At 40.0% G+C, this 26,956-nt stretch overlaps 1 protein-coding gene across 5 annotated transcripts in view; it reads left to right on the plus strand.

Moving 5' to 3' along the window:
• The window catches only part of PAXIP1 (PAX interacting protein 1), a 59,634-nt gene extending 32,935 nt beyond the window's left edge, over positions 1-26,699 (plus strand). For 4 of the 5 annotated variants that reach the window (XM_063099396.1, XM_063099394.1, XM_063099398.1 and 1 more), the window contains 14 exons: positions 298-1,012; positions 1,508-1,602; positions 5,086-5,181; positions 6,015-6,152; positions 6,789-6,910; positions 7,354-7,538; positions 8,814-8,857; positions 11,023-11,093; positions 12,790-12,892; positions 14,204-14,372; positions 23,285-23,385; positions 24,536-24,670; positions 24,760-24,835; positions 24,932-25,114. In XM_063099396.1, the coding sequence (XP_062955466.1) occupies positions 298-1,012; positions 1,508-1,602; positions 5,086-5,181; positions 6,015-6,152; positions 6,789-6,910; positions 7,354-7,538; positions 8,814-8,857; positions 11,023-11,093; positions 12,790-12,892; positions 14,204-14,372; positions 23,285-23,385; positions 24,536-24,670; positions 24,760-24,835; positions 24,932-25,017 (2,136 nt within the window). In that variant the 3' untranslated portion in view covers positions 25,018-25,114. Of the gene's footprint in view, positions 1-297; positions 1,013-1,507; positions 1,603-5,085; positions 5,182-6,014; positions 6,153-6,788; positions 6,911-7,353; positions 7,539-8,813; positions 8,858-11,022; positions 11,094-12,789; positions 12,893-14,203; positions 14,373-23,284; positions 23,386-24,535; positions 24,671-24,759; positions 24,836-24,931; positions 25,115-26,337 lie in introns of those variants that run through there. The other variant, XM_063099395.1, reaches the window with a different exon arrangement.
• Positions 26,700-26,956: the final 257 nt, after the last annotated feature.

Raw genomic sequence — 26,956 nt, forward strand, 5'->3', positions numbered from 1 at the left:
TGGGGGGGGCTACCCTTGTAACTCTGCTCTATAAAACACATTAGTCATGAGTCTTTATGTTTGTCAAATTTAATCCATTAGCTTATTTCATTTTATTTGTGTAGTTTCAAATTTTGGTGGTCTCAAAATATGAATTTGTTTACTTGCTTTATTGAAGTTGGTGATACAAAATAAAAAGGAAAATGCAGTATTGTTTTTGAAGTTTCCAATCATTTGACATTTCTATTTAGTTGAATATTAAACATTTGACATTTCAGCAACTATTGATAATGACTTCGCCTAACTTTTGTTTTTTAGATCTTACAGTCCCTTTCAGCACCTACGAAAAATTTAGAACAGCAGGTGAATCACAACCAACAGGGACATGCAAATGCCAGTGCAGTGCTGTTTAGCCAAGTGAAAGCAGCTCCAGAGACACACATGTCACAGCAGCAGCATCAGACTCAGCAGCAACACCCAGTTTTACACCTTCAGCCCCAGCAGATTATGCAGCTTCAGCAGCAGCAGCAGCAGCAGCAGCAGCAGCAGATTTCCCAACAACCTTACCCCCAGCAACAGTCGCATCAGTTTTCTCAGCAGCAGCAGCAGCAGCAAGTCCATCAGCATCAGTTTCCACAGCAGCAGCTACAGTTTCCACAGCAACAGCTGCACCCTCAGCAGCCATTGCATCGCCCTCAGCAGCAGCTACAGCCATTTCAGCAACAGCATGCCCTGCAGCAGCAGTTACATCAGCTCCAGCAGCACCAGCTGCAGCAACAGCAATTAGCACAGCTGCAGCAGCAGCAGCACAACCTGCTACAGCAGCAGCAGCAGCAGCAGCAGCTCCAGCGCATGCACCAACAGCATCAACAGCAGCAGCAAATGCAAACTCATGCAGCACAACACTTGAGTCAGATACCCCAGGCGCTGCAGCCTCAGGTCCCACATCAGCAGCCCCTGCAGCAGCAGCACCCCCCTCAGCAGCAGCCTCTCCAGCACCACCAGCTGTTCGGACATGACCCAGCAGTGGAGAGTTAGTAATGGGGGGATTTCTTACTTTCTCCTGAAAGTCTTGCACTTACATAAGTGCTGTGAGAGTGTTTGTTGTTGTGGGATTCATACTAAAATAATTGTTACAAAATGGAGAATGTAAATCCTGTACCTGACAGACAGTATCATTACAATGGGACAGTTGTGCTTTCTTTGTACTTCGGGACGTCATATATACTGAAGTGAGCGTTGGTATTCCCCAGAACATCTGGGCTGCCATGAGGACTAGCTCAGAGTATCTAATGGCCAGGCATAAATTATGTTGGTTTTATTTTTTAGTGATCATTTTATGTAGACAAATTAGCCTATTTGTAGCAATATTCCAAATGTACTCAGATTACTGGCAAATACATCATAGTCAGGACTGATTAATTTAATAAATCTCAATTGACCTTGGCAAAATGCACTTGTTAATTTTTTGTGCATTCGTGTTTATAGGGTTTTAATCTTCTTTTTTTCTTGCATGATTCTATTCTAGTTCCAGAAGATGGCTTCTTACTGGGGTGTGTGTTTGCAATTGCGGATTATCCAGAGCAGATGTCTGACAAACAGCTGCTGGCCACCTGGAAGAGGGTGAGGTTATATCTGGAAGAAGTAAAACTTTGTGTTTGAAGGTGTTGCTTTGTGAATGTAGACCTAACTGTGTTCGTTTGGCTGCATTCACTAAGATCCATGTACTCATGCTCTGAATGTGCTGTGGGCGTTTTTATTATTAACGATCTCTGTGGCCTTGGGCACATCACTTTTCTGGGCTTCACTTTTCTCAGCTGTTAGATGGGGATGTTGGGCTTTATCATTCTTAAGATTCTTTCAGCTCTGAAATTCTAAGGGGCACTAATTATTTGTATATAATTGGTTTGGGAATAGGTTTTTGGTGACTTAGGACATGGACCTTTATCTTGTATGTGTCTTAATCATTTCTTTTTCTCCAAAGGCAAGTGTTAGGAAATCCTACAATCTCTAGGTTAGAAGGCCCCTCACAGTCTTCCAGTCCAGTTGTGGAGCTGTAGTCCCGGTATTTATTATTTTGCACAGTGGCCTGTAAAGGAAAGAAAAACTACAGACTTTTTCTTGAATGCCACAAATCAAAACTAAGTCAGAATTTTTTTCTTGTGAAAACTGAGCTTAAGTGTCGTTTGCATACATTTGGAATGTGCTTCACTGTACACATTCGTGGTGTGTGACGTCTGCTGTTGCCCAGTGTGCTGTGAGGCCTAGGCAAGGTGTGTTGCATAAGCAGAGGTTGGGGACACTGTGGACCAGCAGGAGAGATGGACGCATGCAGATAAACATGAGCAGTGTGGTAGGTGTGGGGGCAGAGATGGGCACAGGGTATCCTGAGAACCTGAGAAAGGACATTCACCTGTTGGGCTGAGGGTGGTATGTGAAGAACAGTCTCCTTGAAGAGGTGATTCCTGAATTGAGTCTTAAGGACTCAGATTACTTAAAGTAGGAGTAAGAATTAGAGCAGCAGAGGTAGAGGCATGCAGTTGCAGGTGTTGATGGGTGCACATGGTCGGGTACTTGCTTGGGGGCTGGAGGGCACGAGGTGGGGAGGGCTCAGGACCACGGCAGGCCGTATCTTCAAAGGCCTTGTTTACTTACATGCTGTGTTGTGTGCAATGTGGCTTTTTCTTGCTGTAGGCTTTAAAGCGTATAGAAAAGGGGTGGGATGAAGTGATCTGCTGCACATTTTAGATGACCATGTTGGAGGCCAGGTGAGCGAGGCCTATAGCCTGAGTAGGGCAGGTGGGAGGGAGGCTGTTCTGAGAATGACGACGGCGGAAACCTGAAGACACAGTCAGAGGCCTTTGAGGGTAACTTGTGGAAACCACCCAAAGAGTAGAACAAAACTCAAAGATGCGAAAGGTAGTAGAAAAAAGTTCATTTTGATTTAAAGTTAAAGGATTAGTCTAAGAGATCTAACATTAAATAATGGGAGTTTGGGAACAGAGGAAATGAAGGCAAGAAAATTATTAAAGAAAATAGCCAACAGCCGAAGGATGTGTCTCCAGACAGGAAAGGAGTGGGAGAGGAGACACACTGAGCAGCCATGCAGGTTCAGGGCGTGTGGGACAGAGAGCTGACAGAGCACACTGGAGGGCAGCATGTGGGAAGCGGGAAGCGCAGCGCGCTAGCGGCTGCAGCCTCTCCAAGGCTGTGCATGGGAGCTGAGGACGTGGAACAGCTGCTTCAGAACTCTGAGGGAAGGTGATTGCCAGCCTGGTTTATTACGTACAGCTTGTCAGTCCGGTGAGACCAGGGAATGAAGATATTTTCAGACTTCTATGGTCAAAAAATGACCTCCCGTGTTCCCTTCTTAGGACGCTACCTAACAGCACAGGGGAAGGTGTGCTAGCCAAGAAATGGGGGATCTGGACAGAGCTGGAAAGGGAGCTCCCGGGTGGAAATGGAGAGACATCCCAAGTGGATGTGAAAGCAGGACCAGAGAGTGACCGGATTGGGAACCATGAGACGGAGGTCCTGGAGGAGCAAATGAAGAGACGACACCGATGGGCTAAGGAGGGCCATGTGTGCGCCCGCTCTCCACGGCGGGGTGGTCAGTTCCCAGGCCTTAGTGCTTCAGAGCAGTTCGCGTGTGCCCTGCCAGGTCTCTGTGGGCCGGAAGTGTCAGAGTGCTCAGTGGGCTGGGGTGGCTCAGGCTGGCTCCAGAGGTTGCTGTCCAGAAGTCGGCTGGGCTGCAGGGGCCCCGCCCAGCCACCCTCACGAGGCCGTGGGCACTGCCTCCCACCTCTCCTGCTGTCAGCTCCGCTGCGCCCTCCTGGTGAGGAGAGAGGCCCTCCCTGGGTCTGGGCCACCAGAGGGACAGGGCTGATGCTCCGGCTCTTAGAGTGGGCAGCGTCAAACAAGCCACCATGTGGACGCTTCTCTGAAGGGTTTGGAGTGAACAGCAGAAGGCGTACAGAAAACTAAGAAACAGGCAGGTGGCTGGGGGTGGAGCGAGGCCATTAACGCCAGGGAAACAAAAGCTTAGGCCAGAAAGGAACTTTAACCTTAGGATGCCGTGTGAAGCCAATGTGGCTGAGCCACATGGTACTAAGTCAGCGAAGACTGATTGAAACAAGGGTTGTGGGATAACCAAACTTGGAAGGTGCGGGTGTGGGAGTGGGGGAGGGTGGCCTCCAGAGTAGGAGGACAACAGATCACACGTAAAACTGAAAGACAGAAATAGCAGCATAAAACATGTTTGTTAGAGTACATTGGTAATTATCGGAAGAAAGAGCTTACAGAGCTGGCTGCAATTGCTTTGGGGAACAGAAGGCAGAGATAGGACAGGAGACTGTTGTTCTTGTCATATGCCTCATTAAACTATTCGTGAAGAGCTGCGGTAAAAAACGCTAAAAAAGTAGTAAATGAAACCATCAGGTTTTGGGGGTGGGGGTAGGTCTTTTTTTAAAATTTATGTTTTAACGTAAGTAAAATTTCCCTTTCTTTGGTGTACAGAGTTTTGAATTTTTACAAATGCCGAGTGCCATGTAACCACCACAGTCAGGACACAGAACAGTTTCCTCACCCCAGAAAACTGTTTTTAAAAATAAACTTTTGGTATTCACCAATTTCATTTTGATTTGCTCCCCCTCCCCCTTTCCTTTTGGAGTAATGTTTCTTAAGGCGAATGTACCCTCGTGGGACTTGTGGCAGTGACATTTTTAGTTGTCACAACTAGGGGACTACTGCTGGCATCCAGTGGATAGAAACGCAACACACAGGAGAGCTGCACAATGCAGAATTAGCTGGTCCCAGATGTCAGAAGTGCTGGGGCCGAGAAACCCTGTATGAGAAGACGACTACTCCATTTTTCTTCCCTTTCTCCCTGGAAATTCACATTAAATGAGTTTTGGAGTTCGTTTTCATTTTACAGTGCTGGGTAGAAAAGTCTGTAAATATAACTGTATCTTTTATATTTTGTTGGAGTATACTATATAAATATATGATGGACTCTGTTGATAGCTGTCTTATTTGAAATTATAATTCTATTCTCTTCTCTTGAGTAATCAAAATTGATGACAACTTGGCTTGGGTCCTTGTGTCTAGATAATCCAGGCACATGGCGGCACTGTGGATCCCACATTCACCAGTCGATGCACGCACCTGCTCTGTGAGAGTCAGGTCAGCAGCATGTATGCACAGGTAAGGGAAAGAGCTCCGCCTGTGATGGGGCCAGTGTCTGTCGTTTGCATACGCGGTCAGAAGATTCTAGGGTTGGAAGGACTTTTGGTACCTCTAAAAATAATTCTCATGAACTCTTTGTGGATTCCATTGTCTTTGAGCAATGGAGAAAGAAAGGGAAACTCACATTTGCTGGTAGGAAGAGGGTGGACACTCCTTCCAGTCAGTGTCCAAGGAGCACTGCAGAAGAGGTCTGACACTGCTGGGCATCAGCTCTCTCCGCAGTGTCACTTCCTCTTACCCCCTGAAATTTCATTTCTTCTCTTTTCATAAAAATGTTCTTATCTGTAGACAGATTAATGTGACAGATGACCTCCAGGAAATTCTTAAAGAGGATAGCTATTTACTGGATCCACTCTTCAACTAACAGTGTAGAAATACTTGAGAGGCTTTTTCGTGCAGCTAATTTTAGGTAGATGGTTATATTTTTTATATCTTGTTTTATGTGGGGCCCTCTGTCGTCTTGTGGGAGAATTTTAAATTTGATAATCATAAATGTTACCACATTCATGATTAAAGTTATTTTGAAGGTTGCTATAAAATTTGTTGTGTTCATCTCCCATTGCAGCTCCTGTTTGTAGATAGATAGTAAAATTTTCAGGTTGCATTAAAAGTAACTAGCTATACTGTTGTAGTTTGTTACTGTAGTAAATTGAATGTTAAATGTCATGAAATTCTTTTATTTATGGGGCTCCCACTAAAGATGGCATTGTAGTTACACAGCCTTACAGTTTTGTATTTGACCTTGCAGCATAAAAATCAGAACAACACAGCTGTACTTTCGTGTTTGACAGGCGCTGAGAGAAAGGAAGCGATGTGTCACTGCACACTGGTTAAACACAGTCTTGAAGAAGAGGAAGATGGGGCCGCCGCGCCGGGCCCTGCACTTTCCGGTGGCCTTCCCCCCGGGAGGAAAGCCGTGCTCGCAGCATGTAAGCCAGAGCCTTTCCTTCTGTGTTTTAGTTGTTCTTTTTTGGTGGATAATCGTGTACTAACTAACCATCTCCTACGGTGCCTTCTGAGTCCATGTTTTTCTGTGTAGGTTGACCCAGTTTATAAGTGCCTGAGCATGAGAAATATTTCCTTGTATTCCCCTATAGCAATCTTGGTTTTCTGCACATAGCAGATACTAGTGGATTCACCAGTGTTTGACACTATTTAAAATCCTAAAAGAAATCAGATGTCCAGAGGTGGCCACCATTGCAAGGAACTTCATCACTGTTGTGGGTTCTCCCGTTCAGTGACCTCAAGTGACCTCAAAATTGGGACCAGTAACGAAATAAAAAACTGACTCGTATTCACATGCTTAATAACTGTTAAAATTATCTGAACAATGTCCTATCAACACAAAAGTTTTTTCTATATTTAGTATCTCATGTTCCTTTTTCTCTCTCCCTATAAGGGCTTTGTATGTAGCATTTTTACTGTTAATAAAATTCTGGTCTTGACGTTTTTAGGAATGATATTACCAAAAGTGTTTCATAATGCTAAAGAAAACAGAAAAATAGAAGACAATAGTACATGAGTTTATTTATTTATTTTACCCTATTTACTCTTTTTTTCCTTAGATTATTTCTGTGACTGGATTTGTCGATAGTGACAGAGATGACCTAAAGCTAATGGCTTATTTGGCAGGTGCCAAGTATACTGGTTATCTGTGCCGCAGCAACACAGTCCTCATCTGTAAAGAGTAAGCACTTTTTGAAACCATTTTTAATCATAAATTTACATACAACATAGTGGCTATTTCAGCAATTCTGTATTACTTAATATGTCATAGTTTTAAGAAATTTGAGTGAGGAATTCAAAGTCTGTTAAAAGACTGGCAGTAATGCTTACAGTAATGTTAGCAGAAGTACCCATAAAGAACTTGAATTAAAGAAACGAGATGCGTTAACGAAATTAGTCAGCAGGAATAGGTGAAAGTAGGACTAGTAGGTGGTCTCATAAGCCAGTGTGAGCCTGGAGGGAGTTCCCAGCCAGGGATTACCATCAGCTTTGCTAAGATATACCTGCCACTTCTATTGCGAGAATTTTTTTATTGGCTTTTGTTGAAAATAAATATAAATTTGAAAAGTAGAGACCTCTAACATTTAGTGAATGTTTTCTCCTCAACAACAACAACAACAAAAGACCAACCGGTTTAAAGTACGAGAAAGCCAAAGAGTGGAGGATACCCTGCGTGAATGCCCAGTGGCTCGGTGACATCCTCCTGGGGAACTTCGAGGCGCTGAGGCAGATTCAGTATAGTCGCTACACAGCATTCAATCTACAGGACCCATTCGCCCCGACCCACCACTTGGTCGTGAACATGCTGGGTAAGTGGAGTTTCGTACGCGGTTGGTCTCGCCTTCCACGCTTTGTCCCTGCTGCCCGCCGTGCTCAGCTGCAGCTCTCCCGTCAGTTATTCACTTCCCGTTTCCTTTCCACTCTTTCTGCCTTCCCTGACTCTGCAGAGGGTTTTTGTTGGTTTGGTATTTTTGTTTACTTTTCATAGCCTCTCAGAGATGGAAGGAACACTTGAAAGCCAGTTATCTTTTGCCAAAAATGCCTCTACATCATGGAACATTCCCTGCTTTCTTGGGATCTATGTCTTGTCTTTCTCTGTCTCTGTCGAGCTTTGACTTACTTGCTGTTACGTCCAGAACGCTGTCCTGCTCCTGCGATAGGCAGGAGGGCACGTGCCCGCCACCCCGCCTTTCAGTACACACAGCTCCTTAGGGAGTCCTCTCCCCATTGTAGACATCGCCACACTGAATTTTAATTCTGCTTTTACAGAATTGGACGTCATTCCAAAAAAGGCATTCAAATCTGCTTGGACATTCTCTCTTAAGGGCACCCATGTTGTCTTCAGAAGGCTTGTCATGAAAAAGCTCTTCTTCATTTTGAGCCTTGACCTACTTGCCTTTAACATACCTGTTAGTCTGACTTCAGCTCTGTAGCCATTCTAGAGGCGACCTCACGGACAGCTGTCTCTGAGGATGTAAGCCGCAGTGCGCCACAGAGTAAACGTGCTGGTCGCGTCAGCAAGCCCCTGCTCAGTGTGGTCCTTTCCATCGGCCACCTAGTGTCATAACTGGTGTGTTAGAGCCCAGACTGTGTGGCACCCAGAACTGGACACAGTCTTGTAGAAACATCTAGCCAGACAATACATATGGGATGGTGAATACTATGTATTTATTTATTTATTCATTTATCTATTTATTTTGGGGTGGCTGGCCGGTAAGGTGATCTGAACCTTTGAACTTGGTGTTACAGCACCACACTCTAACCAACTGAGCTAACCGGCCAGCCCACCGCTGATTTAGACATAGTGTCTGCTTTGTTGTTTGTATGCTGCTGATTTCCTTAGTGCTTCTTCATGAAGATAATGTGCAGTAAACTAAAGCATCGAGAGTGCTCACAGGAGCACCTCGCTTCTCCCTCGCCTTGCACTGGAAAGCTTTAACTTAGTGAGGTGCTTGCATTTATCCCTGCAAAGTCTTTTCAGACAAGCCACCTAGGTGTCTGAGATTAGTAGCCCCTGAAAAGGCTTTTTCAAAAAGGCTTTTCTGTTTAAACAAGTGTAAAAAATAACATATTTCTCTCTTTAGATGCTTGGAGAGTTCCATTAAAGGTGTCGCCAGAGTTGTTGATGGTATGTCAAATTGATTACCTTGCTTCGGATATTACTGTATTGTTAAAATATAGTGGGGATATATTTGTAAATTAAAATTCTTTTAGTAATTTGTCAATATGATAAAAATGAAGGCTATATCTTCTCACCTGTCATAGAATGTCAAGTATATACTGGTCTGTTTTTCTCTTAATTGTTGATGATATGATTGTCATTCATATACGTACATGTGAGGAGCGATGTTTACTTTGCTGAGCTATGTGATTGCTTATGAATTGGAGGACAGAGTAAAGTCCTGTGACTACGTCCTGTTTGTCAAAGGGTTAGGGAGGCAGGAGCTTTGAGAACCACCAGAGGCAGTAGGTCTGTATCCCCCTTTAGGCCACAGATTGGAATTAAAGGAGTGCCAGATCTCATTATAATGAGAGGCAGTGTTTCCTAATGTCCCAGGTTGGGGGTCACATCACGTTGGTTGAGGTCTCTGGAAGTTTGAGGACCATTGGTTGTTAGTTACAAGACAAGTATGGGCTGGCTTTTTTATTGTTGGTCAGTAGTGGTGTAATTTAAAGGCTTAGGTTTATGTACATTTTGTTATATATATGTATTAACCTATATTTTCCAAAAATGGACTTCCATGTCGTGTGTGTTGAATTCTTTACCGCATTTCTATCATGTACAGAGGTAATTTAGAGTTCACGCTACTTGTTCTCGTCAGGTTACCAGTCAGCTCCTGTAGGAGCCTGTGTGCTGGTTGCTGGTCTGCTGGCTGACTCGTTTTCCAGGTCTAATTGGGGAGCTGCTGGTTATCATCCCGAGGCTTTCAGGAAGACCATGTGTATAAGCTGGTGTCTTGTTTTTTTTAATGTTAATGATAATGTGATCATGTATGTTTCTTGTTTCTAGTTTACACTGATTACTATGATTTTGATAAAACATGACCCTCTCTGACATATCAGCAAAGTAAATATTCTTCCAGTTCCTTTGGATGAAACCAAGCTGGGAAAGTGGTCACCAGGGACTTTTCCCCTCCTGGGCCACATGGTTTATATTCTAGAATTGTTAGGGGCTCCAGATGTCTGTTTGTCTTGTGGCTTTGTGTCAGGAATTAAAAGCTGGAAATCTTAGAAACAAGAAGGCCCTTTTTGTCTATACCAACATTTGTTTCTGCCCTTGCTACTCATGAGTGGAAATTTGGAGACTTAAATGTGATCTTTGGAAATAGAGGGTGGAGGGATTATTTTTTTGTGACAATGGTAGTAAGAAAAAATATAAATCTTGCTGCAAATTATTGTAAAGCTTGATTCTCCCTGTCTGAAAGGACTAATAGTTTTCAAATACTTTCTGCAGATCTGCTTATATTTATTCTGGTCTGTCTAGATATGGCAGCAATATTTAGAAAATGTAAGTTGTAGTTAAGGTCAAGTAATAAGATCGAGAGGTAGTGCTTAAAATAGCAAAACATGAGCAAGTAAAGTATCTTCTGGAAAGTTCTCTGAACTTACCATGTGAAGATGGGGTGAACAAGCAGCAGGGGCCGGACCGAGACGCTGACAGTGGCCGGAACCCCACCAGGAAAGCTCGTCTCCTCCCTTCTTGCTTGGATCAGCTTCTGCTCCAGGGTCAGGCTCCGGCTGGCTCTAGTGGACGTGGGCACGTTCTTGAGACACAGTGCAGGTTTCACACCTGGTCTTGGTCTGAATAGCACCACTGATCTGACTGTCATGTAGTATCTTTTGTGAAACCTCAGAGGTGAAATTTCTGTTTTAGGAGTAGTCTTTTTTAGTGGGGATGTAATTGCAATGCTTATGTTTTCCACATTTCAAACTGGGACACAGGACAGGATATTTGTAATAAACATGGTTCTGTGAAGTTCAAGGTTGAGGACTGCATGTGTAACATGAGGTGAGGAAAGAAAGGGATGAGCATATTTTAGAGAACTGAGAGGATTTGGTGAATAAAGAGGAAAGGCAAACAACTAATACAGAGGTTCTCTCCAGAACGTTGGCTTCTACTCCTGGCTTGTGTTATCCTAGTTATCTTTCTAGGCGAATACTAGCTCATGTGGTAAAGAGCATGCTGCTTGTGTATAATTAAGTAGTTTGATTATTTGACATGTAAATCTCTTGGAAGCTACTGTATTACTTGGGAGATTGATTTGATTAAAGTAGACAATATTTTAATTACAGGGTGTAAGACTACCTCCCAAAGTGAAACAGAATGAAGTAACTAATATCCAGCCTTCTTCCAAAAGAGCCAGGTATGGATAGTAACCTTACTTTTTTTATGGTTGGTTATCTTTCACAGGTCTGTTTTGGAAAATTGGTGACAATTGGGGAAAGTTTCTAGAAATTTTCACAGTAAATAGAATTTGAAAGAATTTGCTTTTTGCTTCACAACTTTATTGTGATATGTCTCATTTTACTGCTGGAGACAGACAGTGGATAATGACATAGGCCAGTATATGTTTTTTTTTTCTTTTTTAGTAAAAGAAAAACAAAAAACAAAAAACTGACTCTTCTTTAAGCAAAACTTTACCAGAATCCCCAGTATGTAGAACCAAAGCTGCTGTGGTAGACATGGGGTGAGCGGTCTAGAGCCCAGCTAAGAGCATTGCATGGAGCCCCAGGTACCAGGGCACTGCTGAGGAAGCCCTGCCCTAGTGCCCTGGAGAGCGTGCCGGGACATGGAGACCTCTTGGGTGTGCTCTGTGCTCCTTTGACCTGCTGGTTCTCCATGAGGATAAAGCAGTACTAGCTGTAGTGCAAAAGAGAATCCAAGAACTCTTTGGAATGACATGTATGCCACGTTGTGCATGTTGAATTTTGGCTTGGGGTGTGCAGATTTGTATGGATATCATTTTAGTCTCATCCAGTATAAAGACATGGTTAACCACTACTAGTCAGTAATGAAGTGCTGGCAATCATTTAATCAGGAAAGCGTAGCAAATGCAGGAGCACACCAAGGGAGCTTTGTTCTCTGTTCATTTTTTTGGTGTGGCTGGTATGGGGATCTGAAACCTTGACCTTGGTGTTGTAACACCGCACTCTAACCAATATTGATGTTTTCTGTTTTTGATATAGAAAACTTTTATTTCTTAGCTGTACTTGGTGAAATATGGTGAATTGGATTGTTTCTTGCCATTACCAACGTCCTCATCTTTTTTTTCCCCCCGTTCCTCCTCTTTCCCTCTTTACAGTCCCTGCGTTGAGAACAAACCAAATTGTTGTTGACCCTTTTAGTAAAATCCTAATCATGGGATTATATTTTTTAAGACTGTGATCAAATTGCCACAAATAAAATCTAAAATAGATTTTTTCCTGGACTTTACCATTTAAATATAAGCTGAAAAATAAGATTTTTAGAAATTTAAGGAAAATGTAAAAGGACAAAAGGTTTAATGTAAATGTGTGCTTGAGTAAGGCAGCTTGTTTTATACCTTCTGGTAGAAGACAGAGGGCTAGAATTAAAAAGATACCAGAAGCTCTTGGTATACTTTCTCTTGGCTGACTTGTATTGATGTTGAACGTGAGAACAAGCAACAGCCTGAGTCACACAAGGTTATATAAAAACTTGATATAAATAATGAAAAGCAGCCACTACAATGGTTAAGCTAGCAAAATCAGCGAAATGCAAAGATCAACTTCAATATTTGCTTTTTAAAGACAGTTAAAAAAAATAATTAGGGGATTGATAAGGAAGAAAGTATTGATCCAAACCAAAAGTTAATTGGCTGCTACCCTTGGAGGTTTTTGATGTAGTCTTTTGGGGGGTGTGTTTGTGTAAATGGTGGGAAAGAAAGGATGGGTAACTCATTGCATTATTCCTTTAAGAACAAAACCATGCACATTTAACACTATTAAAACTTGTTAAAACTATTGAAATCTCTTGTTTTCTAAAGAAGATTTTAATTTTAAGTAAATAATAAAATATCACTTTTGTGTGTATTTTTATAGAATTGAAGATATACCACCTCCCACTAAAAAGTTAACACCAGAGTCAACCCCATTTGTGCTTTTCACTGGATTTGAGCCTGTCCAAGTTCAACAGTATATTAAGGTGAAATTTAATTTTACTTTGTATAAGGATTTTTAGCAGTGTTCCTTTCTGTGTATATTTTCTTCAGGCTAGCAGTTTATTATAGCATATTTATAAAGCAGTAATAAGTAGTCATTAAATTGTTAGTGACTTCATGGTTTGTGCTTTGTTCATTCTTAGATACTTGTTTTCTTATTAATAGAAAAATATGATTCAGATTTGTAGGCCAAGAACCATTTTTGTAGTTGTGTGAACATTTTTGCAAGGCTATTTGAATATCCTTTTCATAAAGACATCTGGCATAGAAGAGGTTCTCTGAATGAAACAGTCTACCCAAGATTAGTTTTCTTGGATAGAGTGAGGCCGAAGGGGGTTTGTGTATTTGTTTAGATGGTAAAGTGGAACTGAATTTTAAATACACTTTAAAATAACAACCTAATAGAAGATGGGATTTTTTTTTATTGTGTTGGTTTTTTGTTTTGTTTTTTGATTTTTTTCTGTTGGTGATGAGAGTGTAGTTAAGACTATCAGTTGACCTGTATCATGTTGGATTCATACATTTTACTCCTAATTCTTTTTAAGGAAAAGAAACAATTATAAATGTGGCTACAGTCATGTGTCACTTAATGATGGGAATATGGTCTGCAAAATGTGTTGTTAAATGATTTTGTCATTGTGTCAACATCATAGAGTGCACTTACACAAACCTAGATGGTGTAGATAGCCTAGTACCTACCTAGGCTGTATAGTGTAGTGTATTGCTCTGACCACCATTGTACAGGGTGATGCGGAGCGAAATGTCCTTATGCAGTACATGACTATATTACAGGCTTAGTACAATTTAATTTTTCTACCTTTAAAATATGGATATAGTTATTAAGAGGTCATTTTTTGATATGTTCATGTTTTAGTCCATTTTTATGCCATTATTTTTAAAAGTGGAGAATGTTTGTTAATGTACCTCATTAATACCAGTTCCAGATTAAAAAGTCTGGGCATATTGACTTTTTATTGTGAAGTGAGCTGCATAATTCTCACATCATTTTGTTTATTCATAGAGATATGTGATTGAAGTTTGATGGAGAATCTCTTTTTAATCTTGATTCATGTGGAATTTACTACAAAACTATAAAATTGTAAATTCTGCTGTTTATTTTTCCTACAGTTTTGTTAGGTTTTGTTTCGTTTGGTTATACCTGTCATACTGTTTTCTGTGGCAGAGAATTACATTCATAAATCTTGTCTCCGGGAAGGTTGTCATCTGTTACGCTCTGTGATTTGGCTCTGCAGATGTTTGGTTTTTCATTTCTGATCTGTGTTTGTGACCTTTAGAAGCTCTACATCCTTGGTGGTGAGGTTGCCGAGTCTGCGCAGAAGTGCACACACCTCATTGCCAGCAAAGTGACACGCACTGTCAAGTTCCTGACGGCGATTTCTGTCGTGAAGCACATAGTGACACCGGAGTGGCTAGAAGAGTGCTTCAAGTGCCAGAAGTTTGTTGGTAGGTCACAGCCTCTGTCCCTTCATTTTTAGTGCCAAAGAGACTTTCACATTTTTCTCTTGAATTTATCTCCATTTTTATCCTAAAAGGCATCTAGTTTATTTTTTAACTATTTGATCATTATTTATTTAAATTTATAAATTTATTTCATGTCCCAGTGATTCCTTTGATTGATGTCTTTGCACTTTACCATGAAATATAAAGATTCTGGTAATTTGGATAATATTGGGGGAAAATGAGCTCTGTATTCCTCTTTGTTGTTTTGTTATTAGTACATTTTGCTTGGAAATCCAGCTGCAAATTGAGATTGTCACAGTGCAGTAAAGTGTAATTTTTCTGTTTATTTGGAAGGAGAACAGGTGTACATGAATGTCCTGGGACAGTCTGAATGTCGGTTTACTTAGGAGGGAACTGTCTGCCTCCACTTGCTGTCTGCCATCGCTCAGGGCACCAGAAGGGAATTCCTTTACTAGCAGTCACGTTTAGGGGTGGTGTGTAGAGAATAGTTTTTTTATTTTTCTTAGACTGTAAAATATACCGAAGTGTTTTTAGAACCTTGCTAAGTATAAAATTATTGTTAATTCAAAGTGACTTTTTTCTCCATAGAAGCTATATAGCCAGAACAAATTTGTACGTTTATCATCCTAAGTAGCAGCAGTGTTGGCTTTTATATGCAGAGCCTTGTCTAGGCCAGAAACCTCTAACCTTCCCCAGGTGTGTCCTTGGTCCTTACCAGTCCCTTGTCCGGGTGGAACAGGTAGCAGAGACACCTGGCCCTGTGATGAGCTTCACCATGTTTTGTTTTATTTCTCATTTGGTCTTTATGCCCCAAATACACTGGCACTAAAACTGAACTCCCTTGCTACCCTGCCTCGTAGCAATAATATTGATTACTGTCCTCTGATTTAGGGCATACACATAATTATTTTCTTTTTTGTCAGTAGTCTACCCTTTATTTCTGGGCTCTGCTCACATTTTCTCACCTGTATCCCCCTCTCTCCGCTCCCCTTAAGCAAGGTGTGTGGCTGTGGGGCAGGCAGGGCCTGCAGGGACACCGCTGGTCTCCACCAGCACCATGCTCTTCTGACTGACTAAACTAATCTATTTACCACTTAACAGGCACAGTCATCATTAAGTTAATCTTATTAAAACTTTTCAGATCCATGTCATTTTCTTGGCCACTGGTATTTTAAACATAATTCAGTCTTTAGTGTAAAAAATAAAAAAGTATGTATATTTTAGAGTTTATGTAATCTAATTTCACAGGTGAGAAATTAAGATCCAGAAAAATAAAGACACTTAAGATTGTTGTTTATAGCAAAGCTAGAACCAAACTTCCATAGTTTTATATCTAAGGCAGTAAAACATAGGAAAGAATAAATCATTAATATCATGAAAAAAACTAAGTCTGCTACTACAGTATTCAGTCTGTTCTTGTTATTCACATAGTTATGCTCTATACAGTTGCCACAAATACTGAATTAGTGAATACTGAACTGTGGCTCCTGGGGAAATACAGGGTTAGGTTCCTGAGAGCCTCTGATTACTACATTTTCATCAACCAACCAATACATAACCTTGTTTTATATGTGTCTGTTTAAAGGCACCTTATTTAATGTATATTGTCACTTCATTGACATTGAACTCATGGCCAACAGCGCTGTAACTTATGCCTGACAGAGGTTATCTAACACATGTATTTTCTCCATAAGGCACATCATGGCTTTTTTATGCTTAGGAACACTAGACAGCACTTAAGTACTGTTCTTGGGGCCATTTTAAACAATGAACACCAATGAAAAGCACAAACATTTAAAAAAAGCAGCACTGCCTGGCAGCTGGAAGCCTGGGCTCACAGAGGCTGTGACTGTGTTCTACAGTCTGGGAATCTAGCCCCAGTCCTGCTGAACTGACCCATTGCCATGTCTCCAGCCAGAGATCCGAAAGGCAGGCCCTCCTTAGGTTGACCACAACCCATTTCCCCCCACCTCACCAGCTGACTGAATTGTATACACCTGAACCCCCAAGTCAGAAAAACAGCTCATAGGTCTCTATATAATGAATATACCTTTGGGCTGGTGAAAATAAAGTATATCTGCCCTTTTCAGAGAGGCGGCCTGGTGGCTCCACCCTGAATGGTCCCACCTAGCTGCTTTGCCAGCAGACCTGGAAGGAAATGCACTAGCTCCTCCACAGCAGAACTGCCTAGTGGTCTTCCCCACTGCCCACAGGCAACTGGACCGGGCACTTGGATGCACACTGGCACAGCAGCCCACACCCAGCGCCCACAGGCGGCTGGACCAGATGCTCTGAAGAGGGCCCATCCAGCCACACTGCTCATTGCCCACAAACAGAGGAAAGGGGAGGTCAACTGAGGGCTTCCTCCTGAGAAGTGGCTCAGCAGCCCCTTCCTTGGCAGTCCAGCACCCACACCATAAAGGAAAGCACAACCACTGCTGTTGCCACCCCAACCCTAGAGCACTAGCACCACAGCTGCCCTTCTCCCCACGCAGCAGTCAGCCCCATGCCCCACCAGTGCCCAGCCTCAGTGACATCAGCTCCACTTCACCCAGATCTGGGTTGTTCCCACATTTTACCAGGCAAGAGGAAGGAGGGAGAAACAAGGACTCAGAAGAAGCCTCTGCCCACAAGAAAGAGGAAAGAGATACCTCACCCAGGGTCATCCATTCAAGCCAGATACTTTCAGCACACCCCAGTGCACCTGTCAGGGGCATGGGACACTAGCTGGGGTGCCAGCAAGTCTGCCCAGGGCTAAAGGTCAGTATAAGACACATCTATAGGAGGGAGTCTCTCCTGAAAAGCCGCTCTGGAGTAATAGAAAAAGCTACTCCACAAGGTGACCAGACATCAGTGTGGGAATACTAGAAATAAAAACAAGAAAATATGACACCATCAAAGGAATATAATAATTCTGAAGTACCAGACCCCAAACAGCAGGTAACTTTTGAAATGACTGGAAAGGAATTCCAAACAAAATCTTACAGAAATTCAGTTAGGTACAAGAAGACTCAGATACGTGACACGACGAAATGAGAAAACAATTCAGGATATGAAGGAGTAACTTTATAAAGAGATTAGTACCTTAGAAAAGAATGTAGCAGAACTCATGAAACTGAAGGATTCATTCAACAAAATAAAAAATAAAACAGGCTAGAGCAAGCAGAAGAAACAATTTTCAATCTCTAAGACAGATTTTCTGAAATAACCCAGGTGGACAAAGAAAGAAGAATTTTTTAAAAAGAAAATCTATGAGAGCTTTCAGACAACCTTAAGTGCACAGACATCTGAACCATGGGTGTTCTAATAGGGGAGGAATAAGGAAAAGTCATTGAAAACCAATTCAGTGAAATAATAGCAGAAAACTTCCAAGGTTTTGGTAGAGATACGGACTGTCTGATCCAATAGGCTCAAAGATCCCTAAATAGATTCAGTCCAAAAAGGTCCTCTCCAAGGCATATTGCAGTCAAGCTGTCAAAAGTCAAAGACGAAGAGAGAATCATAAAAGCAGCAAGAGAAAAGTGTCCAGTAACTTATAAGGTAGCTTCCATCAGACTAGCAACAGACTTCTCAACAGAAACTCTACAGGCCAGAAGAGGATGGGATGTTATATTCAAAGTACTGAAGGAAAAACACTGCCAGCCAAGAGTACTATACCCAGCAAGGCTGTCCTTCGGTAATGGAGGAGAAATAGTTTATTTCCCAGACAGATAAAAGCTGCGGGAGTTCACCACCACACGACCAGCCCTACAAGAAATCCTCAAGGGAGTCTTTTATCTGGAATCCAGAAAATGGTCATCACCACCATGTATACATGAGACAGGAAAACAAAACAAAACACAACAAAAACCCTGTTAGAACAGATATTCAATTGGGAAAGAGAAAGAAACTGGAAACTATATCATACCACTTCAAAAATCCAGCAAACACCGAAGACAGTAAAAAGAACAAAAGATGTTTAAAAGAACCATAAAAAAGTAAAAGACCAGGAGTAAGGCAGTACCTCTCCATAACAGCCCTAAAGTCAAGTGAATTCCCCACTCAAAAGACAAAGTAGACTGACTGAGTGGATTGAAGACAAGACCCAGCTATATGCCATCTGCAAGAAAGCTCACCTGTAAAGACACACAGACTAATAGCAAAAGGATGGAAAATGACACACCATGCAAATGGAAACCAAAATGAGCAAGAGGAAGCTATTCTTATATCAGATAAAGTAGACTTTAAGCCAAATACCATAAAAAGAGAAAAGAAAGTCATTATATAATGATAAAGGGATCTATTTAGCAAGAGTATTTAACAATCATAAATATATAGGCATCCAACATCTGAGCACCCAGATATATAAAGCAAACACTATTAGACCTAAAAAGAGAGACCCCAATACAGTACTAGATGGGGACCTCACACCCCTCCCTCAACATCTGGCAGATCTAGGCAACAAATCAGCAGAGAAACAGGATTTAAACTACACTTGAGAGCAGTTGGACTTGGCAGACATCTACAGAACATTTCATCCAACTACAGAATACACATTCTCATCAGCACATGGGATAAAAAGAAACAAAGAAACAACAAACAATATGTTGAACTTTCAGAAGGAGAGAACAGAACTGTGGTTATTAGTGGGGGAAGCGGGAGAGGAGAAGGATTAGGGAGAAATTGATAATGGACACAAAGAACGAGTACTTTTTGTAATGATGAATATGCCAACTGTCCTGATTTGACCATCACATATTATACACAAATACTGATCGTCAGCTCTGTACCCCACAAATATGTATGATCAATTGTGTTTCAATAAAAATAAGTCTTTGAAAAGAAAAGTAGCACTATACTGAAGAGGACCCTTGTTCACAGTGTGAGCTGAAATAGGAGGGTGCGGCCCTGTTTCAGCCAGGAATGTGCACATGGGTGACGCAGATTTTTCTCCAGTGTGTTCATATCCATGAATGACCATGAAAGTGCCACAAGGACTGATACTGGGGTTACAAATAAATTTTAGAGAAGAGTAGGCAAATTCATAGATATTGAATCTGTGAGTAGTGAGGCTCAAGGGTATTAAGTATTTAGAAATTTTTCTTAGTTGAAATTTTGGAAAAAATTTTTGTTCATAAATAAAAAGATACAGGCAGAAGAAAAAAATTGTAGAAACAATTATTAAAAACCTATATTTTTAGCTCCCAATTTTGTATAATGTTAAGAGTTACAAAATTTAGAATGAGATAGTATGTTCTTTGATTAAAATAGTAAGTATAATTTCAAAGGTTCTCCTGTGGGGGTAAAATACACGTGGGCTTGGGTGCTGGAGGACACAAGCCCGTGGTGGTCCACCTGCCATTGGCTCTGTTGGCTGCTTTTGCAGCACCCAGCTTTCCCTAAAAAGATTTCCCTATCTTTATCATTACTTAACTGACTTTTCTTTTTTCTTTTCTAAGCAGAAGCATCCCAACTTGAAAATCAGTTTGCCAAATGGTCGATTTAGTGAGTGACCAGATTTTCTTAATTTTACAAAGTTACCAGTGTACAAAAATCTGATTTTTTAAAAATCTGTTTATGAAGTTTATAGTTCATGTTTGATGGGAAGTTTTGGTTGACTGGCTTTCCATTTCTTTATAGCGTTGTTAATACATGTTTGCTGTGATCTCTGAGGGTTATAAAGTGGTTTAGTTATATTATACACATTTAATATTCAGAAAACGTAGCACATATTTTATCCCCCAAATTTTAGGATTTCCTAAGAGAAGGTTCTTTTTTTACAAAGGCTATTTTTTAGGACAGTTGTAGGTTCACAGCAAAATTGAGCAGAAAGTACAAGTTTTGAGCAGGAAGTACCCCCCACTGAGCATCCCACACCAGCGCGCTGCATTGGTTAATGTCAGTGAAACTGAACTGACTTTGGGTCACAATTGCCCACACAGTTCATAGTGACCTTAGTTCCCTCTTGGCATTGTAGTTCGTTGGATTTTGACAAATGCAAAATGACGTGTGTCCACTGTTACAGTATGGTGCAGGCAGTCTCGATACCCTAATCTCTGTGCTCTTCCAGTTCATCCCGCCATGCCCCTCAGCCCCTGGCAACCACTGACCTTTTTACCATCTCCATAGTTTTGTCTTTTCTGGAATGTCCTATGGTTGGAGTTGTATGTAGCCTTTTCAGATTGGCTTCTTTCACTTGGCAGTATGCATTTAAGTTTCCTCCATGTCTTTTCATGGCTTGATAGCTCACTTCTTTTTAGCACTGAATAGTATTCCATTGTCTGGATGTGCCACAGTTATTTATCCATTCTCCTACTGAAGGACATCTTGGTTGCTTCCAAATTTTGGCAATTATGAAGAGAGCTGCTGTAAACATCCCTGTGCAGGTTTTGTGTAGACATAAGTTTTCAACTTCTTTTGGTAAATACCAAGCAGCTTGATTGCTGGATCATGTGGTAGGTATGCATTCCTACCAGCGAAGAGTGACAGTTCCTGTTGCTCCACGTCCTCACCAGCACTTGGTGTTGTCATGTTCTAGATGTTGGCCATTCTAGTAGGTGTGTAGTGGTATCTCGCTGTTGCTCTAATTTAAAATTCCCTAATGACATTTGATGTTGAGCATGTTTTTATGTGCTTATTTGCCATCTGTGTATCTTTGTTGAGGTCTCCCAATCTTTTGCCCATTTTTTAATTGGGTTGTTTTCTTACTGGTGAGTTTTAACGTGGTTTTTGTGTATTTTAGATAACAGTCCATTATCAGATATGTCTTTTGCAAACATTTTCTCCCTGTCTGTGGATTGTCTTCTCATTCTCTTGACAATATCTTTTGTAAAATAGAAGTTTTAAATTTTAATGAAGTCCAGCTTATCAATTATTTCTTTCATGGGTTGTGCCTTTGGTGTTTTATCTAAAAATTCATCACCAAACCAAGGGTCACCTAGTTTTCTCCCATGTTATCTGCTAAGACTTTTATAGCTTTGCATTTTACATTTAGGCATGTGATCCATTTTGAGTTAATTTTTGTAAAGAGTGTAATGTTGGTGTCCAGATTTATTTTTGCACGTGATGTCCAGTTGTTCTAACCCTATTTCTGCAATGCATTCTGTGTTGCCTTTGCTCCTTTGTCAAAGATCAGTTGATTATATTTATGTAGGTCTATTTTTGTGCTCTCTATTCTGTTCCATTGATCTATTTGTCTATTCTTTTACCAATAATACCACACTGTCTTGAATACTGGAACTTTATAGTATGTCTTGAGGTCACATGGTATCAGCCCTCTGACTTTATTTTCCTTCACTATCAAGTTTGCTATTCTGGGTCTTTTTCCTCTCCATAATAAACTTGAGTATCAGTTTGTCAATGTCCACTAATGATTTATTTTTAACACATATTTAAAGATACTTTATTTTGACAAAAGTTTACATTTTCAGATTGTTCTCCAAATTTCTCAAGAAGGCCATTAACCTTTGTTTATTATTTCAAGCAATTAATACCTGAAATTTCGCTTTCTATTTTATTTCTTGCTTTTACCCATCTTTTAACATTTTAATCAAAAATCAATTTGGTTTTTGATTTTTGGGGGTAAGGGCTTATTTTTGGAATTTCGTATTTATGTTTAATTTATGTAAAGTTTGAGACACCAATATTATAGATAATTACTTTTTGGAATACTGATTTCCTTTATACTGTGAAAACTTTAACTTCCAGGTTGAGTCTTTCTACAGACTACTACTAACTGTACCCTGTTGTTCCTTTTAAAAAACAAAATGTCAGTATGTCATCTGTGACAGGATTGTTTCAGTCACTCTCTTTTATTTTTCAATGTCATTTTCTCTGTCATAGACATTAACTATTTCCTGGCAGTCCCTCACAGTTCTTCAGAAGGCATTTCAGTCTTCAGCATTTCTGTAGTGAGGTAACTCCTCTTGCCCAGGGATCAGAAACTATGGCCCATAATCTAAGAATTGTTTTTACATTTTTAAAGCATTGCTTAAGAAAAGGAGAAGAATATGCAAATAACACGTGGCCCACAAATCCTAAAGTAAGTGTCATGTGGCTGACCATAGTTTGCTGAACCTGATTCTAGACTCTTCCTTGTTTCCTGCTTTTGATGAATGTCTTATTGGGTTTGAACTGCCTGTGTTGTGCTATTTGGTTGTTAAGAAATGTGGAAGAAGAAGAAACACCTTTCTGGACATGAGACATAGTCACAGGAAGATTAAGACGTTTTATGATCTTTAACTTTTGATAAGTTGGACGTTACTTAAAATGTTGCTATGAATACTCTTGAAACCGGTCATTTAAAGATTTTCAGAAGTCTTCAGAAGTTGGTAAAACTATCCTTTACAAATTGCTGTACACTTTTATATACTTGAATGTGTCTATGGTAATCTATGAAGTTTGGTAAATTCACCTAATTGATTATCAGCTAATTGACTCTGATGTCCCTCAAGTCATTGAGGAGTTGGTCATTGTATATATACTTAGATGTGATGATAATTTAAAGCTTGTCTTCTAGGACTGGCGTTCTTAACCTGGGGTCTGTGGGCTTAGAGAGTTTATGAACTCCTTAAGACAGCAAGTGAGATTACAGTGGAGAGGGGAAGAGGGCAGCTGCAGCCATGGGAGACGTTCTATAGGTTTTAGCAGGTTTTTTCCAAAGGAGTTCATAACCCTAAAAGGTTAATTATCAGTGATCTAGGAGAAAGAATAACTGCTGGTCTTTTTGGTCTGGTTGTTTTCAGGGGGGGAATAAATGAAATACACTAGTGAGACTTAAATATTCAAAAGTTGTATAAGTAAATGTAGCCACGAATAATATGTACCTGAATAAGGAGAGAGTTCTGGGAGTGGGCTGCGCCTGCTGTACTTCATGTGTCTGCGCTTTTCAGAGCATGTACTCTTCTGTTTTCCAGATGAGCAGAACTACATTCTCCGAGATGCTGAGGCTGAAGTGCTTTTCTCTTTCAGTTTGGAAGAGTCCTTAAAACGGGCACACATTTCTCCACTGTTTAAGGTACATTTTAAAGGAAAAAAGTCAAATCAGTCCAGGTAGATGTATGTAACACGTGGTCCAGCTGAAGGTAATGAACAGGTGATTGGGCAGGAATGGGTCCTTCGTGGCTTGTCCCCCTTCTTGGACATTGCCCCTGGAGGTCTTCCTTCAGTACAGCACACCTGTAGAGAACTCTTCTTACTATAATTTACAAGTATTGGCACAAAAATTAATTAAGTAGACCTCTTAGAGATAAGGTGTTCAAAGAATTTGTCTATGAATAATTTCATTGGCAAGAGACATTTATGTTCATTTTTCTGCTTTTAACAAATTTTTAGAGGTTACTGCTTTCTTAATACTATTCTCAGTAAATGTGTATTCAGCTGGAGAAGATACTTGGAAAATAATTGAATGTGTGCATAAATAATTCATAACTAATGATTTTAAAGTGTTTGTTAGATAAGATACTTAGAACAGTTGGGAAATATTTTTTTTTATATCAGAGAACTAAGTAAATCAATAAAGATAATTTGTTCTTTAAACTTTTTAAGGAGCCATCTAGGAATTAGAAATGATTTGAAATACTGAGTCTTACCTAAAATGATCTTTCTACATGTTTGATTTTTTTTTTCCTATGAGCACTTTAAAATAAAAAAATAGTATTTTGTGGTGTACTCAGGAGAAAGTTTGTTGGAGAGTAAATCTTAAGCATAAATATTATTTCCTACTCTGAGTCCAAGTAACATAGAGAAAATAAAGAAAAAGGAGTATAGGCCGGGAACCCATGCAGCGTCAGTCTGTTGCTTGACAGGTGAATGTGGTTTAAATGTAATGCTGATTTAGAATTTTATAGAAAGTGTGAAAAACGTTTATAATATTTCTGCTTATTCACAAAGCACTTTATTTCTTTTAGGAACTTAAGTCTGGTTACTATTAATCATCATAGGCCATACTTAACATGGGAAAATGCTTAAATTATTTCCAAACTTACATGCCTGGATTTCTCTAGGCCCACTTCAGCTTGAGTATTAGTGGGAGAATATTACCTTCATAATTTCATGAGATTAAATATTTTGTCAAAAAACTCAGGTTAGAATCTATGAAAAATTAAGTACTTTAAAAATTAAAAGCATTTAAAAAACATAGGACATATATTTTATTTTATTTTTAGGCAAAATATTTTTATATCACACCTGGCATCTGCCCGAGCCTTTCAACTATGAAAGCAATTGTGGAATGTGCAGGAGGAAAAGTGTTACCTAAACAGCCGTCTTTCCGGAAACTCATGGAGCATAAGCAGAACAAGGTGGGTGGGACGAAATAAAGAGGCTCTTGATCCATCATTGTCACGTGAAGATTGCTGCTCACTGATAAGCTCCTTCTCTTTTCCTTTAGAGTTTGTCAGAAATAATTTTAATATCCTGTGAAAACGATCTTCATTTGTGCCGAGAATATTTTGCCCGAGGAATAGGTATGGCTGCTGCTCTCGCTGTGTGTTAGCGTGTGTGTGTACACATGCAGCAGCGTGTTTACTGACTGTAACGGTTTTTGTTTTTATTCCATTCAGATGTTCATAATGCAGAGTTTGTTCTCACTGGAGTGCTTACACAAACACTGGACTATGAATCATATCCTTTTAGAAAGAGAACATAACGTGGATGGGCTGAATGTGAGGATGGGTTTTCAAGGTTGATAGAGCAGTGCACTTACTGCTTTTGCATGCCGTTTTTCTTTGCTTTGCTATTATGATTCATGCAGCTAACAATTCTTTCTCTTCAGAATAGTCATTTGAGTTTCAGGTAAAAACATTCTCTTATTGGGTGTTCAGTTTCAGTAGGTGACATTAATTAGAAAGTATCTGCACTATCTGCTTAAGTATTCCACAGTTAAATAAAATAGAAAATAATTGCAAAAATAAATATACGTGTTTCTTCTTATCAGCTCATTTTTGAGCTTATAGTTTTGAAGTAAAGTTTAGTTTGTTTACAGTGTCTGTACTCAGGAACTTTTACTAGAAACATGAAAATGAATAATTTATGAGCATGTTGCTAATAGATAAAATGCAAAGGTAAATCTTTAGATTAATGCATTCTGACATACTTAGACTTTTGTATTTCAGGCATTCAGGAAAAAAATAAAGCTTGTCATCTGTTATTTATACTTCTTATTAAAAATCTCTGAATTACTATTTTAATGTGTGAACAGCCTATTAGTGAAGCTAAGTGTGCCTCATAAATCCGTATAAAAAAATCATATTCCAGTCCCAGTTTCCCACTGCAAGAGGGCCTGCTTTCAGGGGATGTTTCTGGATCTTCTCCCTTGGGCTGGTGCACTTGGGGGCTGGAGGGCAGGAGTTGTTCTACTCTGGATGAGCGCAGTAGCCTCCATGGCTTCTGACAGATGTCAGCCTTAGCTGGCCATTTCCTACACAAGGGAATTGTGTGCATGGGTGAGTCACAGAGGTCAGAATGACGTCCAGCCTTGGTGAGTTTTCTTTTCCTTCTCATGTGCCTGTTTGATCCAGTTGATTGTATTTATCAGACACTTTCCTCTTAACGTTAAAGTGCTGGTGTGTAATACTAGGCAGAAAATCTAAGTATCACTGGGAGAAAAGCACTTTTAAGAAGCAAAATTTGCCTCAGTTTTGGAAGCAAATGTCATGTTTAGCCATAAACTGCCTACCTAGTTAGAATGATGCTTGGTGCAGAAACCCTCTTATCATTGCTGTCAGAGCTTGGCATATATTTCATATCTCCATTTATTGGGAAATTATTGCAGGAGTTACTGATAGGAATGATAAAAGACCTATTAAATTTTTGGAGATAGGCTATAAGCATTAGTATTATAATACTAATTATAACAGTATTAGTATTATAATACTGATTGTAATAGTATAATGGAACTGATTAACATTGGGACCCTTTATTCAATATAGTTCTTTGTGTTTAAAAGTGGTTTTCCTCAACACACCCACGTATAAATTTAACTGACAGTGTGTCTGGACTGCTGTGTGACTGGAGTCCTGGAGCCCACGTCTGGCCGTCCACTGGTGATAGCACACTAGGTCTTCCTTCAGATGCCCTTGTTTTCTAGCTGCTTTTTTCTAAGGGGTCAATACTTTAAAGCCAGAAAACAAATATAATAAATATATTGCATCTTATTAAGATGTGTGACTTTATTCTGAGGAAACATAAATTATGTTTTGTATTATATGACTTTCAGAACCCACATTAGGTTATATGATTCATTTGCCAGATTTTTAAATGTTTTCACAAAACTGTTACAGAACTTCAGCAACAAGTAAAATGGTGTAAATAAAGACCTTGCTATCTAAATTATGGATGTTAAAGATTTGCAATGTTTTGTACTTTGATTATTTTTATTTCTTATACTGTTTTCTTTTATATTGATATCTTGCCCACATTTTAAATAAATGTACTTTTGAACTTTATTTAGAATTGAGTGATCCTTTGTTATTCCATTTTTTTTGGTGTAACTTACGTGATTTGCATCAAATTGGATCACATTTTAAGTAATTTCAAGGTAAAATATTTTCTAGTAAATTTTCTCCTCAAGTAATAATTTTTGGAAG

The sequence above is a fragment of the Cynocephalus volans genome, chromosome 6 (genome assembly GCF_027409185.1).
Source record: "Cynocephalus volans isolate mCynVol1 chromosome 6, mCynVol1.pri, whole genome shotgun sequence".
In the NCBI taxonomy this organism is placed as follows: Eukaryota; Metazoa; Chordata; class Mammalia; order Dermoptera; family Cynocephalidae; genus Cynocephalus; species Cynocephalus volans.